Source organism: Acyrthosiphon pisum, chromosome A2, assembly GCF_005508785.2.
Source record: "Acyrthosiphon pisum isolate AL4f chromosome A2, pea_aphid_22Mar2018_4r6ur, whole genome shotgun sequence".
In the NCBI taxonomy this organism is placed as follows: domain Eukaryota; kingdom Metazoa; phylum Arthropoda; class Insecta; order Hemiptera; family Aphididae; genus Acyrthosiphon; species Acyrthosiphon pisum.
In genome coordinates this window covers 58,672,050-58,691,152 of record NC_042495.1, presented here as the reverse complement: position 1 = coordinate 58,691,152, position 19,103 = coordinate 58,672,050, and the positions used below count along the sequence as shown (strand labels likewise).

Sequence of the window (19,103 nt, the reverse complement as noted above, 5' to 3'; positions counted from 1 at the left end):
ATTGCATTGTTTTTTTTTCTTAAGATTTTACAAAAATACATATGCGTATGTACATATTCAACATTAAAAACTGAATACTTATTTTGAACATATTTTTTTCATTATAAAATAATCCTATCATTTAAAGTATAAAAATAACAATTAATTTTGGATTAAAATAAGTAAAAGGCTTTAGTTGCCATCAAGTATAATATACTTTATATATTCACTTTAGTCTGTATATAAAATGCAGATCATTTGAATAAATAATATACAAATACGTCATGCATAAGAAGTGCATTATGCCGGCTTAAACTTTTTCTCTGGAGGTGGTCTCATTGATGGCGATAAAGAGTTAGTAGGCTGAGGTTCTTGTTTAATATTTATGTCTTGAATCATTTCCTGTTTTATTTCTTGTTTCACTTCTTTTTTAATTAGTTCATCTGTAAACAAATAAAAATGTAATTATTTTGTTATTCAAGCTTTATCATAAACAAACCACAATTACCAATATTATTTTCATACTAATGTCACAGATTATATAAAATAATATAACCTGTACATATATAACAAACAAATAACAAAATAATATAAAATCTTTATATTTTGAAATACATTTTATACAGTTATAACTTATATTTGATTATAACAATAAAGTGAAAGAGTTCATTACATCTCATCCTTAGTATTTCATTTTGGTAGGAAATTTAGAAGGGTTAAAAAAAGTATCTTTAAAAAAGAAATATACATTACCCTCAAATCAAACACTGTACATAATAAGTACTAAGTAGTTAATCTGTTTTAAATTGTATAACTTAATTTTAATTCTAGAAAATGTATTTACTTGTTTGTTGATTATTTATAGTATTTTGAGGTGTTGCTGAAAGAGCTTGAGGTAAAGGTAAAGGAAACTTTCTTGTTAATTCAACTAACAACATGTCTACTCGTAATCTTTGAAATTGGGAACTAGCTTCTTCAATGTCTCTTTTGCCGGTAACCTTAACTGGAGATGGTGGAGGAGCTGTTACAGGACCAGTTGGCTGACCAGGTCTACGATTTTCCCATGAATAACCTTTAGATGGATGAAATCTAGCTAATGAATTTAGTTCTTCGAATGCAGTCTCTAAATGGTATGCTGAAGACATCTAAAAAAAACATTTTTAAAAATTTTTAATTAAGTTAAAGTATAAACTAGGTATAAAAAAATTCAAAAAGAAGTATCTACGTTCCATTTTTCCAGTCTATTATAAAGCATCCTACAATATGTCTGTACTCTATTAAAGTTTAGAAATACATTTGGCAGTGACCAAAGTTCACTAGACGGTAGTACGCTTGCTGCGTATTGAACCATGCTCTTGAGATCTACTAACTACTAAGTACATTAAGTTGAATAGAGTTAATATATTGTAGGACATTGATTCGACATAAAGTCTATTAATTAAAAACAGTTGATTGCAATCCCCCCAAAAAATTAAATTTTAGAAATTATAATTTAGCCTAAACATCTAATCGATATAACTTGGCTATCTTGTTGTATGTGATCTACAGCAATATTTAAGTAGGTAATATTATATTCAAAGCAGATGATGAAAAAGTGGTTTTAATGGCAAATTAATTAATACTCGAAATTTAGTGTATTTAGTATATTTATTAAAAATTATTATAAATACGTAATAATATTATATATTTATATCAATAAAAATTTGAATTGCCTTGGCAATTTATGAATTGTACACAGTGCTTAGTGATTTATCACATTTTATAAAATGTCTAAATACTAAGTATTAAATATATTATATAATAAATTATTAATAGATTTTATACTCTAACTTTAACACACATATAACATATTGTACCTAACCCTATATTAGGGTAATATTAAATATTAATATATTATGTAGTTATAATAGTTATATAAAAAAATATATATATTTAAACTATATATAATGTTACCAAAATCTTACATACCATATGAGAATTAATAATTGAAAGAAGATCTGGAGCTTGATAAACTATTCCAGCAACAATGTAAAAATCGGCAATTGGTGTAGAATGTGTTGGAGAATGTCTGTGTTGTTTACGTACTACATACAAAATTGGTTCTTGCACATGAAGAAGACAATACTCCAGTCCAATCATATTACTAAAATAAAACGTTTATAAAGAAAAAACAAACATAATATTCAAATATTCTTATTAGCGCTCTATTACTTAAGGGTCCCGGTTTTTCAAATTTTCCACAATTTTATAAAATTTGAAAATTAAATTTTATATTTTAGTTGCTACCTCAATTATAAGACTTTTCCACTAATCTACTACCCGATAACTATTTAGGGGTGGTTGATAGGGTGTATTATATTGAAAAAAATTACTTTACGGGAATAACTCTCAAACTTTATAGAATTGTCGGATTTTGATGACTATTTTTTTAATCTGAAAGAAGAAGACTTCCTACAGCCCGCATCGATCTCTAATTTTGTATTTTATTTCAAATAATTGTATTAGATATTCTGTAAAAAAAATGCCTTTTATCTTGTATTTTTTTTGGACATATTATAAAATTTGAGAATAAAATATTGAAATACAAAGATCGATGCGGGCTGTATAATATTTCCCTCTAGCAATTAAAAAAAAAAAAATTATGAAATTCAGTTGATTCTACAAGGCATTATCGTTATTCCCGCAGAGTGTATTTTTGAGGACAAAATGGCATCGGCACCAGGCGCCTTAATAATGCATTCTTTGACATTTAAAACCCCAAGTTTTTCAAGTTTCTAAGCATTTAAACAATTTTTAAGGAAATATAGTTTATACAATAATGTTTCATTGAATTAGTGCAAAATGTACATTGAGCCTTCTTCAAATAATTAGCACATATCAAATTTTGGAAGTCCTGTAGAAACACTTTGCATACAAGTATAATAAATGTATTCTAATCAAATGTTTATAAATTATCATTTCCTAAATTAAAGCTTTATGGCAGAGAATAATATTAAAACATAGCTCCATGTGGCATGTATACATTTCAAAATACATGCATACAAATTAATTATCAATATTAATAGATGTTAATGATTAGCCAATATTGAAAATAATTAAAAATAATTTATTATTAAGACTTTAGTATTTCAATAAATATTAATCGTTATGAATCATGGAAAACACATCACTAAACCTAACCAGGAACTTATAGTTCAAATTAAATAGGTTTCAGTCCTTGACCAATAAACATCATTTTCAAAAGTTAGCTATTTCAATAATTTAGAACATAAATATTTATTACTCACTAGGCAATTATTTTATAAGTGTCAATAACTAGTATTGATGTAAAAAATAAAAATACATACATTTGACTTAGGTTCTTACCTCAACTGATCCATACTGAGCCGTTGCATTTTAATAGCTTCATTATTACAACTCCGATCGTAAAATGGATTACTACGTTCCGAGAAATAGTCTAGTATGTTATTAGAGTTGAGCATCGGAATCCAATTACTGTCATGCCAAGAAAGACCCAAAGGATTATCTATGAGATATAATAGTAAGATACAAATTAATGGGGAAAAGTAATAATAATGAATGACTAACAAATTATAATTTCATTATAGACATAACATAATGTTTTGCTAAAGACTTACCCGGCAAACAGCCCACTCCACGTCCCGGTAGCATTATTCAACACGTTAACTTACACAGCTTGTAATAAAAATTTAGGAAAAACCTTTTAAAAAAGCTTACGAACTTTCTAAGAACGCGGACATTATACACTTACATTGATACTAGTTCAATAAAATCAAATACTACACTATTGCATTATATAAGGCTGTAAAAATGTAAATAATATAGTAAAGATTATGAACTTTAAAATTAATCAACAAATTAAGATTAACTTTAATTTTTAACACCAACTATTGACTAAACCATAAATAATAATTCATAATTGAGTTAATATTATTTAACGTTGTCAATCAGTAATCAATGGTTAGTCAGTGACTCTATGTATTAATTTTTTTCATGGCTCTAAGCCGTAATTTCTTTTTTTTTACAATTCGTTAAGGATCGCGATCAAGGAGGACCTTGTCACAGATTTTCTATTTAGAAAAAATATCGAGTACCTGTCCTATCGTCCTATATTTTTTTTATATTTAAAAAACACGATTAGAATTTATCAATATTATCACAGTTTAAAAAACCAATATTAGCTGTATCATAGAACATTAATATTCTATGGTCGTATTACCTGCAAAAATAGAAACTTTAAAACGTTTAAAGGAGAAGAGTCAAGTATTTTTGTGTTTATATTTTTATGTAGAACCACGACATTGACAAATTAAATTAAATTAAAATAAAATAATTTGTCATAATAATATGTAGAAGAACAAAATATAAATTCTTTATTAATTGTCGTCATGATTACGATTACAATTTGTATTTTTCCCCACTACGATAGCACCACTGCAATTTAAAGATAACAACATTTTGAGGTTATGGCATTTGGCTAGGTGATCGTGATATCAGCAGAAAATCAACAATCATTGTAAACGAAACGAAATTAGGTACAGAACTTATCATCGTCTTAAATTCTCAATAGTTATTGTTATTTATTATTATATTTATATAGTATTATAGTGAGTGGCAGGCTCTATACCCATCAGTTTAAATTAATATACTTCATATTCTTGTATAAATCTAATTTTACTAAAATATAAAACAGATTCACAACATGACTGAAGAAGGAACCAGTAAGACATTAGAAGATCCATCAGTTTGGGAGGACAGTGTAAGTTCTGTTTTTTTAAATAATTGTTATGTTAGTGTATCGTGTATGTTTACAAGTACAATACAAATTATAATATATAAATGTTTATTACTTAACCAATTGTAATTAATTATAGGACCGGGTAGAAGATGAGATTTTGCTCATGTCCAATGAAGAAATATCATCACGCACACGTCTGCTAGACAATGACATAAAAGTCATGAAAAGTGATGTTATGCGTATATCACATGAACTGCAATCGCAAGCTGACAAGATTAAAGAGAACACAGAAAAGATTAAAGTCAATAAGACATTGCCTTATTTGGTATCTAATGTGATAGAGTTATTAGATGTCGACCCACAAGATACCGAAGAAGACGGTGCTGTAGTTGATTTAGACAGCCAAAGAACAGGGAAATGTGCAGTTATTAAAACATCAACAAGACAAGTTAGCAGTTGTTTTAAATATTAATAATGTAGTTTTATTATTGTCTCATTCCTTGTTCTAAATATGAATTATTTTTATTCCAGACTTACTTCTTACCTGTTATTGGTCTAGTAGATCCAGAACAATTAAAACCAGGTGATCTGGTCGGTGTTAATAAAGATTCGTATCTAGTATTAGAAACATTACCAGCTGAATATGATGCTCGTGTTAAAGCAATGGAAGTTGATGAAAGACCAACTGAACAATATGTAGATATCGGTGGTTTGGACAAACAAATTCAAGAGGTAAGTTCTCAGTTACAAACTTCGATTTATTCATACTAAATTCTGAAATCGTATTATTTTAGCTTATTGAAGCTGTAGTGTTACCTATGACACACAAAGAGAAATTCATTAATCTTGGTATACAACCACCAAAAGGAGTTCTTTTATACGGTCCACCTGGTACTGGGAAAACCCTTTTAGCTCGAGCATGTGCTGCTCAAACAAAATCAACATTTTTAAAGCTTGCTGGTCCACAATTGGTACAGATGTTTATTGGTGATGGAGCAAAATTGGTACGAGATGCATTTGCTTTAGCTAAAGAAAAAGCACCTGCAGTAATATTTATTGATGAATTGGATGCCATTGGTACAAAACGTTTTGATTCTGAAAAAGCTGGTGATCGAGAAGTACAAAGAACTATGTTGGAACTCCTTAATCAATTGGATGGTTTTAGTTCAACAGCCGATATAAAAGTGATTGCAGCTACTAACAGAGTAGATATTTTGGACCCAGCATTGTTGAGGTCTGGCCGATTAGATAGAAAAATTGAATTCCCACACCCCAATCAAGAAGCTCGTGCACGTATTATGCAGATACATTCAAGAAAGATGAATAAATTTGATGTTAACTTTGAAGAACTTTCAAGATCTACTGACGATTTTAATGGGGCACAATGCAAGGCTGTTTGTGTTGAAGCTGTAAGTTGATTTTTAACATTAGTTATATTCAAGGGCACCCGCAGGTAGGGGAGTCTATGCCTCCACTATTTTAGTTAATACTAATTGTTTTATTACTTGTACCAAAAATAGTATGTGCTCTATAACCATCCCCTCTCCCCATTTATATTTCTGCGGGTACCCTTGGTTATATTTATTACAGAGTTAATACAAAATTGTATTTTTAATGTTTAGGTAGATTAAACTGTTAGATGTAACATAGGAATATACCCTTGTATATTCTGTCTCATATAAGAGTAACCTCGGTCAGCATTCGATTTCTGTCTGTTTTACTCGGACCACTCTTCTCGATTATATTGATTTTTGTGTGCAGAATCTCGCCTGAGGTTACTCTTGAAAGACTATATACATTCATATTATAAATATAAATTATGTATAAATTATTATTTATTAATTATTGAAATTGTTTACTAATGAAGTTGGTCATTTTATAATAGTTATTTTCTACAATCATATTTTATAAATTTTAAGTTATCTCAATAGTAAACTTAAAATTGTATTTCTTATATTGAGATATGTTTTGTTTAGTAAAGATTTGTTACAGACAATTGGTACTCTATAGTGAAATTTAAAAATTCAGATTCTGTTTAATTTTATTTAAGCATATTTAAAAAACTTTAAATGGTGTTAAATAACTATGAATTATAAAATTTTCACACTTCTATTAATAGTATTCATTTTAGTCTAAATTAATTGGTCATATGTTATTCATAATTAAAGAAACCGAGCCAAATTTAATCGAGGGGTTTTTGGGAGACTATACTCCGGCCCACGAGAGTCCATATGTCAGAACGCGTCCGTCACTGCGCATCAGCACGTTGCCGAATAGTGGGAATGGCATCATGGTGGGAGAAAACAGACGTCCGTCACGTATTACTATATGAATGCGCGGTTTACGTATGGACTCTCGTGGGCCGGAGTATAGTAAAATATTTACTATAAAACTGAAAAAATCACTGCTGTATAGTAGATTTAGAGTGTACTATTAGTACTTACTACTGTTATAGATATGTTAAGGCCTCAGCAAACCCTGTCAATTGTTCATCAAAACAACCACAGCAACTGACAATAATTAATGCACTTGTAATGGTTTGATTTAAAAAAATTAAAGATTTTTTTATTTGGTTAAAAAGTTTACTTTGCATTGGCCAGAGCATATCGTCCCCGTTCATGCAAAACACACCAAGTTCAAAAACATGAATCAGCTTTTGAAATGTTTTCAAACTTTAAATGTATACCATATGTAACCAAATTTTTTTCTTTCTTTTTTTAATTGAGTTTCCCTTAAGGGAAGTAGCTGTTAATGAGTAGTTGTAAATAATATGACACTGTGAAATTTATAGCTCTTATTATTGTTAAAATACAAATTTCTAAGTAGATTTTTGGACTTAGTGTACTTTGCATGAACGGGGACGATATATTCAATGTTTTTATTAGCTTTTAATATGTTTAATATACAAAGTTGAAAAATTGATAAAATTTAAAATGTTTATTACCGTCAAAAAATTGCTAAGATTGAAAAAGAACTCCAACCAATGCAAAGTAATCTTGTTAATGCATTCAAACATCTTTTCATTTTTTAAATCGGACCTTTAGAAGTACTTAAATTTTTGTCAGGCGTATAGCCATTTCACATCCATAAATTGATTTTGAATATTTTTATCTAATGAATAAATTAAATGTACATGCGGGTGTGTAATAAGTATAATGAGGGCTGCGTTGTGGGAGTATATACACTATACTGCCGCCACCGAAAGATCGCTACTGGGCGGTGACCTAAACTCGTCCGATCTCGTGCATTCCCACCACTAAATCTGCCTGTATGGTGGCCACTGCCACCGTTGTTACTATAACTGTATGGTAGAGTGGGAGATATTTGGGTACGAGAACGCGGAGCTCGGTCATTTGGGTGCGCCAACGAGTAGCGCTCTCTCGGTGGCGGCAGTATGGTAATCATTTACTACACACACAAAGACAAGCCATGACCCCAAGGAGTGAAAGAATTGCGCAAATACAACTTAAAGTTTGCAGGGGCCTTAAATTTGAAATCCTTACAAAAAATAATTTGATCAGAGACGGTGTGGCTGACTATTTCCAATGATATTTTATAATTGATTTAGGTATATGGCTATTAGTAATATGGTAGGTTAAACTAATTTTTTCCAAAAATATTGCACAGGTACCTAGTATTATTAGTTAGTCAGAGATTTATTCTAATATTTTCTTATTTTGTTTTAAAAAAACAATGGAGTTCTTGTATGGTTCTTCTATACTTTTAATTTGTTGTTTCTCCATTCATACTATACGTTTAAATTATCTTTGTTTTCTTACTATTCATGTTTACTATCAGGATTATTTCCTTGTGTGTATTCTGAAAAATTTTAATTCAACCCATTATTAAATAAAATGTTTTATTTTAATTTTTAGGGTATGATTGCTTTGAGAAGAGGTGCATCAACTGTTACTCATGAAGATTTCATGGATGCTATAATGGAAGTGCAAGCTAAAAAGAAATCAAACTTAAATTATTATGCTTAAAAAATTAACAAAACGTTCATTTATATCTTTTACTTTGTATGGTTTATTTTCATCTATTAAAACAAATAAATAATTTAATTATTTCTTTGCCACTGTCTAAATTACATTTTCAAACAATAAAATGGTTTCTTTTAGTTATTTTGATCCTTGGTGATCACATATTTACCTAAATTGATATACCTATAGATTAATGTTATTATTTATCTGAATAATGATTTTTTAATCAACACACATGAGAACTACCAATTCAATTAATTGATTTAAAATGTTTGTAGTGGTTGGGAGTACAAAAATAAAATATTATCTTAAAGGTAATAATATATGAGTAGTTTTTTTTTTTTATATAATAATAATATTTATTTATTTCCAACTAGTTTTACAATTTATAAGAAAATATTTTTAATTACAGAAATTGGTCACTTCCAAGCCGTTGGCTAGAGTTCCTAACAGTATTAAATTAATAATATTAAGTTATACATAATATGTGAAATAAGAAGTATTAATATAAAATAATAACAATGATATGAATTAATATTTTATAATATTGGCTATAAATTATAAAGAATATAAGTTAAGATAAATGAGAAACAGAACATGCAACATATATGACGTGGATTTACAATAATAAGAATGTTAAATATGCTTAGATAAACTTATGTTAAGCTATATAATACGATTTTTACACTTAGAAGGGGGCAGGTACAATTTTTCCAGCCTTTCCAAAGTTTTTTTTTAATTTATCTTAAATTCTTTCACACAAATTCACACTAGTCATACTTAACTAGACCCGGGGTGGCCAACCTTTTTCAATATTGTGCCATAGAAAAATAATTTTAGAAATACTTAAGAATTATATTATATTTTATTTGACGCTAGTGGGCCATTGTTTCAATAACATCAAAGTGCAGCAGGTTGGCCTCCCCTGGGCTCTAGTACTCTACCATATACCTAAAGGCTACAATTTACTACAACTTATTTCTATGCTATTGGCGTAGAATGTTAGGGGCTATCCGGCTATAGCCCCCCCCCCCAAAAAAAAAAAAATTCTAATAAGCCCCCCATAAATCTGTTTAGCCCCCTGTGTAAAAGTTTACTATTTTATACATCCATATTATATGAGAACTGGAAACATTTTCTATTATTAAACCGAATAAAATCTATAGAATTTCTATGACTAACGATAGATATAAAAAACTATCGCTAGGTACTTCATATTGTGAATTACTTCGCGAAAGGGCTATATGTTGTTACCTAAATGTTTGATAATAGGTCAATTCACTCCAGTGGCGTAGCGAATCATGTTTTTCAGAAGCAATTGCTTCTGGTTTCTGGGGGGTGGTGGTGGGTCATAACCTCATAAAGCCCATACACACGGTCAGTCTTTGAACTTTATTTTGGGTGCTACCCCAACCCCCTATTTGAGCATATGAATATCGTATACATCAGTTGGAGTTGGGTGGGGTAGGTCATAAATAGGGCTAGGGACTTCATGCCCTATAAAACCGTAAAATATGCAAGCATTTATGCACTTAAAAATGATCATATATGCTCTTAAAATATGCTCTTATAATTTTTTAATTTTCGAAAAAAACATTAAAATATTACAAACTTATATAGTTTTATTTATATATTATTATTTATTAATTATTATTTTGATTGCTTCTTATTTAAACTTGCCTGTAACAGAAAAAAAACATTTCAAATATAAATGCATTGTTTTTATAGTTTAATATGCAACTACGCAGACAAACACACATGCGATACGACCGGACACATCAACTGACCGTATTCTGCGTATTCCTTATCGACCGATTTCACAACATACAAATAATTGGGAAAATACACAGTATAGCGATTATTTAATCATTTTAATCTATTTTTATCCAATTTCTAGAAAATTCATATATAAAAATATTCTATAGTAAGTACCTACCACTACCTATGTATAAAATATTTTTCTCCGTATGACCGTATTGCATTTTGTTTAAATAAAATATTTGAAATATGCACTTAAAATAAAAATACAACAAAATATGCTCTTATAGGGAAAAACAGCTGAATATGCAAAATATGCAAAATAAAACTGATTGCTTTAAACTCCTAGTACTATGAAACAAATTTCTATATTACTTAGCTATGTTTTGAATGATCATTGAAAAACATGCAAACTCCTAAGTCCCTAGCCCTAGTCATAAATAATTTGTTTGCTTCCATATGATTTAAAGTTCGCTACGCCACTGATTCACTCTAAAATCAAAAATGACAGCACCCTATTGAAACTAGTGAACGAAAATTTGGTATGTCGTAAGTTTGTAAGACGGAGACAACACTTGCGGATACGACGTCCTCTTAAGATTATCTTCAGAATTAAGAGGACGTGATACCCGCATGTTATGTCTCCGTCTTACAAGTGCGTAACATACCAAATTTTACGTTCAGCAGAACACGTGTAGCTCTGTTAAGTTAAAAATTAAAGTCAATTGACCTCTCATAAAATGAATAAAGGTAAGATTATTATCTTGACAACCTCATGGGCTTTTTAATATATTTTAATTTTAAAGCGAGTTATGATTATCTCCAGATTCTTAAACAGAAAAACTATTCCTAGTAATTAGCTCATTAAAGAATGATTATTTATAGGGAATCAGGTTATAGGTGTTTAAAAGACTATACAAAAAAATTCAACTATTTAAAAAAATAATAATTAGAATATTTTTTTTTCATTTATTAAACTCAAGTTAATTATTTTGTAAAATTTGTTCAAACATTGATCACCAGAATTAAATATTGTTTTTTCATTTGGTACTAATATATTGCGAAGTGATCTGCAGTTTTTCAATTAAGAATAAAAGCTTGTAACCAGTGGCGCGGAACTCATATATCATGTGAAGCGTTCGCTTCACTTGATAATGGGTGGGTGGGTAGGTGGGTATAGGTAAGTACTAAGTTCTAGGGAGTAGTCAGTGGTTGATTTGGAAATAAAAAAGAAGGGGGATTCTGCTGATATTGGATAAACGAGCGTTCCACACAAAATTAAATAAGCACTAATCTAGGATGACCATATAAATCTATCAACCATTTAGCATATAGATATGTTTCTATCCCCATGATCTCGGTTAATATATAATAAATAAAAATATATAGGTAATAGCATAGATTTTATAATATACTATAAATACTATGAATATATTATAAAATCAATGGTGATAGCCGTAGTGATAGGCATACAACTGAGTAATAAATGCTTATAAAAAGGTATTCAAAATATATGCATTTTGTTAACACATAGGTAATATGAATACTAGTATAATACGAGTACTATATAACTACTAGTATTATGAATTGTATTTAAAATCAATATAATATTAATTAATAATTAATAATTCTTAGTCCGTGGCCATGTTCATGAAGACTATAGATCATGGTCGTGTTTATTATATTATAGAATCTTATATTATCTATGGATAGAGCTTGTTGGGGTAAAAAACAGAGGGCGCTGTGCGCGTGCTTATGTCCGCCACACGGTTTAAGATAGTACTATCTTAAACCGTGGTCCGCCGCCACCTTAACTGATAATAATATACGAGCGTCTATTGTCCAGATAGTGACTATTCTGATTTCATTAATAATCCATTAATGCTGCGGTTGTATGAATGTATGATACCTATTATACATTTTTAAATTTTTTTCACTTACCTAGTTACCTATATGTCATAACTTATAACTTAGTTAATAGTTATCATCAACTAAATATCTACCTACGCTAAAAAACCTTTATTGATTGTGAAATTGTGAATTTTTCAAAGTAAATTTATTGTTGTATCGTTTTTGATTTCTTGTTTCAGTTTATATGTTTACAATATTATCGGTTATAGGTAATAATATAACATACTATTTGTTATAGTAATATTGGTTAAGTAAGTGAGTATTTAGTTATTCATTTTTTATAATAAATAAAACTGTACATTTTTTTCATATTGATCAGAACGTTATAAAAATTATAAATTAGATTTTTTTTTTAGAATGTCTAATATAAACACTAAATCTTCTACTACCAAGTTAAGAAATAATGAAACATCAAGAGTTCGTACCCATAATCGACCAAATCCTGATTCTGGCTTGCAAGTAGATTCTATAGCATCTGGCTCTTTACGGATTTCAAATGTACCTATTACTAAATTTAATGTTTTATTGATTTTATTAAGATCATTATCGTATTTTTCATGATTGATTGAATAGCCAAAAATAATTTCTGAACCACGTCGACCTAAATATGGAGGTAGAGGAATAGCCATTCGACAACTTGCTGAATCTATAGCTTCAAAAGACAGTATTCGAGACAGTGCGAAAAATTCAAATCTGGTTTGTATGATAATTATAACTTTTAAATTATAATGTATATTATTATGTTATGTATTATTAAATTATTTATTTATATTGGCAACCAGTGCTCTAATTGGGAAAAGTTAAGTAGAGGAGCTCATTCCAATAATTTAAAAACTGTGTTCCAAGTGCAATATTATTAACACTCGTGGGGAAGGGGGGACATGAATTTAAAATTCCTAAATTTTAAATATAACATTTCAGCTCAGAGCATTTTAGCTTTATTATATTTCAAATATATCATAATATGTACCCAATGTTGGGTAGTAACGTAACGAAAGTAACGCGTTACTGTAACGGTGTTACTTTGCTGGTAACGCGTTACGTAATTTCGTTAGAATTATTTCCAAGTAACGAAAATGTAATAGAAATTACTTTTGAAAAGTAATTTCTATAGAATAACGCGTTACAGTTTCGAAATATTAAGTACATATTGCGAATTGAAAAAAAAATACATACGTGCGAGTATTATATGTGCGGATATTATTATGTTCACCAATCTAATAATATGTATATAATATATTTAATTTTAACTCTGCACAATTTAGTTTTCAATGGTTTTGATATTTGAAATGTCTAATTGCATCGTAAATCACAAGAACAGTTGATTAAATTTATTGTTTCTTTAAATAGGTTTCCTATGAATAAAGCTTGCGTGGAAGACTAAATTTTATATGATCCTATTAACTATTATACAGGTTTCATAAAGAATTTGTTTGTTCAATTTGCCTGCAAAAGATTATTGCCAAGAAATTAAAGAAAAAATTTTATTTTTGTGACAAAAAAATAATGAGTGGCTTTTCTATTTGAAAAGTAAAGTAATTTCATTACAATTTTGTTTAAATAACGAGTAAAGTAACTTAATTACATTTATCTCTTAGTAACTTAATTACTTTTTAAAAGTAACTTGCCCAACACTCATACCTAACTATGTAACTATGTAACATGTAAGTGAATGCGTACTTACATTCACCCAATTTTTCAAAAATGTTCATATTACATTTCGTACATTCAGACATTCAGTCACTTAAAAATACGTTTTTTTATATTATTACAATTCCTATTTTGATAGCAATGCATAGTTTACATACATGTTTTTTAACATATATTATCTACATGTTTCAGTAGGAAATAAAAAAAAAATTATTATTAGTGAAAGGATCTTAATTTGTGGTTCAACACTTGTCCACAGATATTTGGTAATATAATAGTTTATTTTACCTAATGTCCTAATATCTATGTATAATATATCTGTGAATTATTACATTAGCGAAGAACAGGTGTGTAAAAAAATACAAAAACACTTGAATAAAAATAGCAAGGTATTGGGTAGTCTAAACCATGGAAAAAATAATAAGCTAATATCATGTTAGTCCGCATTTCAGTAAAAATTAGTTTGGGTACCTAAGCAAAACATAAAATAAAAATAGTAGAGGAGCTCCATATATAGGTATCCGTATTTAACAATATATAATTACTTAATGCTTATAGAACTTTTCAAATTCAAGCATAGAACAGCATTTCAATCGTCTTAAAGAAGAAAATTTAAAAAGTAAGTTTGTAACATGATTCTCGATTACTTATTTTTGTACTAGTTACCATATTAACTATCACACTTAGGTATTATGTCTAATAATAATATTAATTTTGTTATCAGTATTTAAGTATTTAAATGTTCAATTTTTGTTATGAAGGTAATTAATTTAAAAATTGAAATAGACACAGAATATAGATTATTTTATATTACTATTAGTATTAACACAAACAATTTAAGATAGACGGGTTTTATATATAATTGATCATCAATATTTTTGCAGAACTTAATGAAGAAAATGAAAAGATTTGGGGAAAATTCATACATTCTAATAAGAATACATAACATTTAAAAGGTAAAACAAATAATTAAAATGTTTTTATTGTGTAATAGATTAATGTAATATACTTAGGTACAGAAGAACCTTGATGATCTGAAAAAAATCAAAGTTTTTTCTAGAAAAGCAATTATGTTATGCGTTTGTAAGACCCACGCATGCAGGTGTAGCCTCTTAAACATATTAGTAATGGCATTAAGTTTTTCCATAATTGTTCCATTGTTTAAGTGCTGATATTTATTTGCTTTTCAATGTTGAGCAACAAAACTTATTTCTTGGAACATTTTAAGTAATCCAAATTAAGTCAAATAAATAGACTAGATATATTTTAATTTTTAACGAATTAATGAATCATGCCTTTATATTTTGATGTGGTAGACTAATATACTACTTATTTGAATAGTTACCTTTCAAATTTAATATAATAATACAGCAGGACATGATGAACAACATTCTGCCAATTTGTTTACTTCCTTTTTTAACTCTGTATATACGCCAAAACGAAGCAACTGTGATCTTTCCAACATTAATATCTTAGAATATGACTTGCCAAGTAACTCCTTTTTCTCAGTTGATGATGTTTTTGACGGTCTTATCTCTCTGCGTAATAATAAGTCTATTGAGCCTGATGGATTATCAGGAGTATTTTTATTTAATGTTAGGCATTCTATCGCTTTTCCACTGTGGCTTTTATTTAGACGCTCCTTGGATGACGGTTTTTTTCCTGATATATGGAAACTATGTGCTATTACTCCGGTACTAAAATCGGGGGATGCATCACTAGTCACCAACTACAGGCCGATCTCTATTCTTTCTCACATTGCCAAATTATTCGAATCTTTAGTTCTTAATAATATTCAACCAAGCGTCAACAGATTGTTAATGGAGGAACAGCATGGTTTCCGGTCTGGCCGTTCTACCACTACTTGTAATGCAGTATTTTTTAATTATATATTTGAAGCTTTTAAAGCTCATTCGTAAGTTGATGTCATCTTCACTGATTTCTGCAAAGCTTTTGACCGTGTAGACCACCATATATTGCAATGTGTCTTGCAAGAAACTGGTTTTGTTGAGCCACTTTTATCGTGGTTTCGTTCCTTTATTGAAGGTAGGAAACAATTTGTTAAAATTCATGGAGTCTCTTCTGATATACTCCCCATTTCATCTGGTGTCCCTCAAGGTGGTCACCTTTCTCCGCTACTGTTTTCTATATTTTTATATAGTATTGTTATTCATTAAAACATGTGCGGCTCCTAGCGTTTGTAAAGTATTCTATCGTATCCACTCTCTAAATGACTGTCTTATACTACAAGATGAACTGAACCAAATTGTTGCTTGGGCCGACAAACTAGGATTGGACTTCAATATTGCTAAATGTCATTATATGACCTTTACACATCTTAAATCCCCAATTAATTTTGAATATGCAATTAATGGGACTATTCTGGAATCACTTAAATCTGTCACTGATCTTGGTTTTGTTCTCTGTCCAACGCTTAACCCAAATTTACACATTGAACGCGTCTGCTGCAAATCTCTTAAAATCCTTGGTTTTATTAAGCGCATAACATCAGAGTTTAAATTAACATCTCTTAAGGCATTGTACTGTTCACTTGTTAGACCTATTCTTGAATACGGCTCTGTCATTTGGGATCCTAATACTGCACAAAACGCAATAATGCTTGAGTACAAAATAAATTCTTGAAATATGCCAGCCATTTACTCGGTATTGAATGTCCTCCTCATAATTATTTACCTGTACGCGAATATCTAAGGCTAGATTCTCTAGCTGATCGTAGGCGTGCTTTTAACCTTACGTTTCTATCCAAATTATTAAATGGGCAGATTGACTCACCGCACCTTCTCTCTCTCATTCCTTTAAATGTCCCCCCTCGCTTCACCCGTCAACACACCACTTTTAATTTGCCTACCTCCTCCACTAACTATGGTTTAAATGAACCACTTCGGCGCTGTATGTCTATTGCCAATTCTGACCCCTCCTTTTCCATCTCACAAACCTAATCAAATATTTATGTTATCTATATATATGTGTATTTATGTAAATTCACTGTTTATCCCACTATTATAATTACTTTTACTAATATTTAATGTAAATAGGGCTCACGCCCGTAATGTTTGCTAAAATAAAAAATAAAATAAATAAAAATATTTTTTATTTAATCTAATCCTCTAATTTTTCAGGTACTCGTTTAGTATTTGAAAATAATAGTTGACGATTTGCAGTGACTAATGCAAGGACAATAAAAACTATCAATATGCATATAAGATGTATAAATATATTTATAACTTTAATTTACTGTAAATATGTGATGTTATTGTATTGGTAATCAAATAATTGTATTGTAAAATTATACATATTATTTTTTTGTAACAAATTAAATATTATGATCTGTTTAAAGATCAGTTCTGTATGAAAACATTAAATTAATTAATAATATTGTTTCTGTTTTATTTTATAATATATTTTCAGTATATAATATACCTATTAATGAAACTAAATTATAGAATATTTTTAATTAATACATTTTATATTTTTATTTTATATAGTATTTACATGATGATAATTAATATCAATTATATTGGAATAATGAAATTACTAGTATTCGACTTTGGAAAAATTTTCGAGTCGAGTTCGAGTACTCGACTCGACTCGACTAAATTTTTTTGGACTTGTAAATACGAGTACTCGCTTTGAGTCGAGTACTCGTGTTATTATTTTTTTTATTAAAAATACTATAAATATTAATTTATTGAAAAATAAATGTTAAAACTATAAATAACTGAAAGAACCCATATATCCGATATGAATACCAGGAAGGTGATACATGATAGTTTAGATTGATAACAATAGTTTTAATTAATTATATAACTGTATGAAAGAAAATATAATATTTTTGGAAAATCTATTTTTAGAACAATTAAATATACTCGACCATTTTGTCGAGTACTCGCATCTTTTCAATACTCGGCATTTGTCGAGTACTCGAGTTTTTTTTATACTCGGCATTTGTCGAGTACTCAAATTTTTTTAATACTCTGCATTTATCGAGTACTCGAATTTTGAACTCGACTCGACTCGAAATAATTGAAACTCGACTCAAAATTAAAAATACTCGTCCAACACTAGAAATTACCAATGTTACATTTTAAATTTGAAAAAAGGCGGGCAAGTGGGTCCCGCTTACAGTATAGGTGTCGAGTAGGTCACTGTAGTGGATGTATTAAATTTTAAAATTTAATTCAATGATATTAAATATTATATACAAAAACGATCCTTAGGTCTGTCAACCTATATAGCAAGTATATTTCATGATATTATAAATATTAAACTAATTGTTTTATTAATTATAGAGTAGGTCGAATTAATTTAAGCCAAATTACTAATATAACAACGTATAAGGAACCTCATATTAAGTTTTCAAGATTTTTGACCAAACGGAACTATCTAAGTTTATTCATATTTTAGTTACACCAAAAAACAAAATCGATTTTGTAAAAAAGTTCCCGTTTTTCCTTATTTTAGATTCTGAGTGGAACGATGAATGTATTGATTTTACAATGATGTGTGTTTTTTTATTTTTTTTTTTATTTTTTTTGTGTCTGTGTACACGATAAGTAGTCGAAATAATGCTACGATTTTCAACTTCAGTATCTTGTTCGATCAGAAAGTGAATATCGTTGGTGCATTGGGGAGGTCAAAATTTAAATTTCCCAGTAGTTTTCAAAAGCGCCGGGAAAAACAAAAGAAAAAAAAGGCGGGTAAGTGGATGTCGCTCTGCTGTACAGTAGGTTAGAAGTGAGTCACTGTATAATGGACAGTATTAAATTTGAATTCAATGATATAATATCACTGTATAAGAAAAACGATTCTGAGCGGAGACGGTATATCAGTCTATGTATTAGACATATATATACTTATCTATGGTATTAAAAAAAAATTGACCTATAATAGGTACCTATAATAAATTCCAAATTAATCATATCATAATATCTATTAGGTACTTATAAGTTATAACGCGTTATACATCAACAAAAAACCGTGGTAAAATCATAGATATATAATAGTATACTTTAGAAGTTTTAAGTACCCACGAATAATATTAT

The 19,103-nt window shown here is 29.0% G+C and overlaps 3 protein-coding genes across 5 annotated transcripts; 2 read left to right on the top strand and 1 right to left on the bottom strand.

Moving 5' to 3' along the window:
- Window positions 1-204: 204 nt before the first annotated feature.
- Window positions 205-4,326, bottom strand: LOC100159707 (mediator of RNA polymerase II transcription subunit 6). The gene is made up of 6 exons (XM_001946105.5): window positions 4,220-4,326; window positions 3,618-3,802; window positions 3,346-3,505; window positions 1,948-2,122; window positions 824-1,124; window positions 205-422 (listed from the first exon to the last, which is right to left on the bottom strand). Exons 2-6 carry the CDS (start codon window positions 3,649-3,651, stop codon window positions 280-282), a joined length of 813 nt encoding a protein of 270 aa, XP_001946140.1. The 5' UTR covers window positions 3,652-3,802; window positions 4,220-4,326; the 3' UTR covers window positions 205-279.
- Window positions 4,327-4,521: 195 nt separating this feature from the next.
- Window positions 4,522-8,860, top strand: LOC100163074 (26S proteasome regulatory subunit 6A-B). Its single transcript, XM_001948662.5, has 5 exons — window positions 4,522-4,759; window positions 4,875-5,186; window positions 5,270-5,470; window positions 5,533-6,147; window positions 8,614-8,860. Exons 1-5 carry the CDS (start codon window positions 4,703-4,705, stop codon window positions 8,722-8,724), a joined length of 1,296 nt encoding a protein of 431 aa, XP_001948697.1. The 5' UTR covers window positions 4,522-4,702; the 3' UTR covers window positions 8,725-8,860.
- A 3,474-nt stretch (window positions 8,861-12,334) lies between these two features.
- Window positions 12,335-17,521, top strand: ACYPI37007 (uncharacterized LOC100572660). 3 transcript variants are annotated; one of them, XM_016805537.2, is made up of 6 exons: window positions 12,335-12,645; window positions 12,734-12,888; window positions 12,964-13,086; window positions 14,599-14,659; window positions 14,925-14,996; window positions 17,181-17,521. In XM_016805537.2, the coding sequence occupies exons 2-5, from the start codon at window positions 12,748-12,750 to the stop codon at window positions 14,984-14,986; spliced, it is 387 nt and encodes a 128-aa protein (XP_016661026.1). In that variant the 5' UTR covers window positions 12,335-12,645; window positions 12,734-12,747; the 3' UTR covers window positions 14,987-14,996; window positions 17,181-17,521.
- Window positions 17,522-19,103: the final 1,582 nt, after the last annotated feature.

Coding starts and splice junctions, on each gene's coding strand:
- LOC100159707 (XM_001946105.5), bottom strand. CDS start 3,651: ATGCTACCGGGACGTGGAGTGGGCTGTTTGCCGG. Junction 2,123..3,345: donor CTCAGTATGGATCAGTTGAG/GTAAGAACCTAA, acceptor GTTTTATTTTAG/TAATATGATTGGACTGGAGT. Junction 1,125..1,947: donor CAATTATTAATTCTCATATG/GTATGTAAGATT, acceptor TGTTTTTTTTAG/ATGTCTTCAGCATACCATTT.
- LOC100163074 (XM_001948662.5), top strand. CDS start 4,703: ATGACTGAAGAAGGAACCAGTAAGACATTAGAAGATCCATCAGTTTGG. Junction 5,187..5,269: donor TTAAAACATCAACAAGACAA/GTTAGCAGTTGT, acceptor TTTTTATTCCAG/ACTTACTTCTTACCTGTTAT. Junction 5,471..5,532: donor TGGACAAACAAATTCAAGAG/GTAAGTTCTCAG, acceptor GTATTATTTTAG/CTTATTGAAGCTGTAGTGTT.
- ACYPI37007 (XM_016805537.2), top strand. CDS start 12,748: ATGTCTAATATAAACACTAAATCTTCTACTACCAAGTTAAGAAATAAT. Junction 13,087..14,598: donor GTGCGAAAAATTCAAATCTG/GTTTGTATGATA, acceptor TAATGCTTATAG/AACTTTTCAAATTCAAGCAT. Junction 14,660..14,924: donor TAAAGAAGAAAATTTAAAAA/GTAAGTTTGTAA, acceptor ATATTTTTGCAG/AACTTAATGAAGAAAATGAA.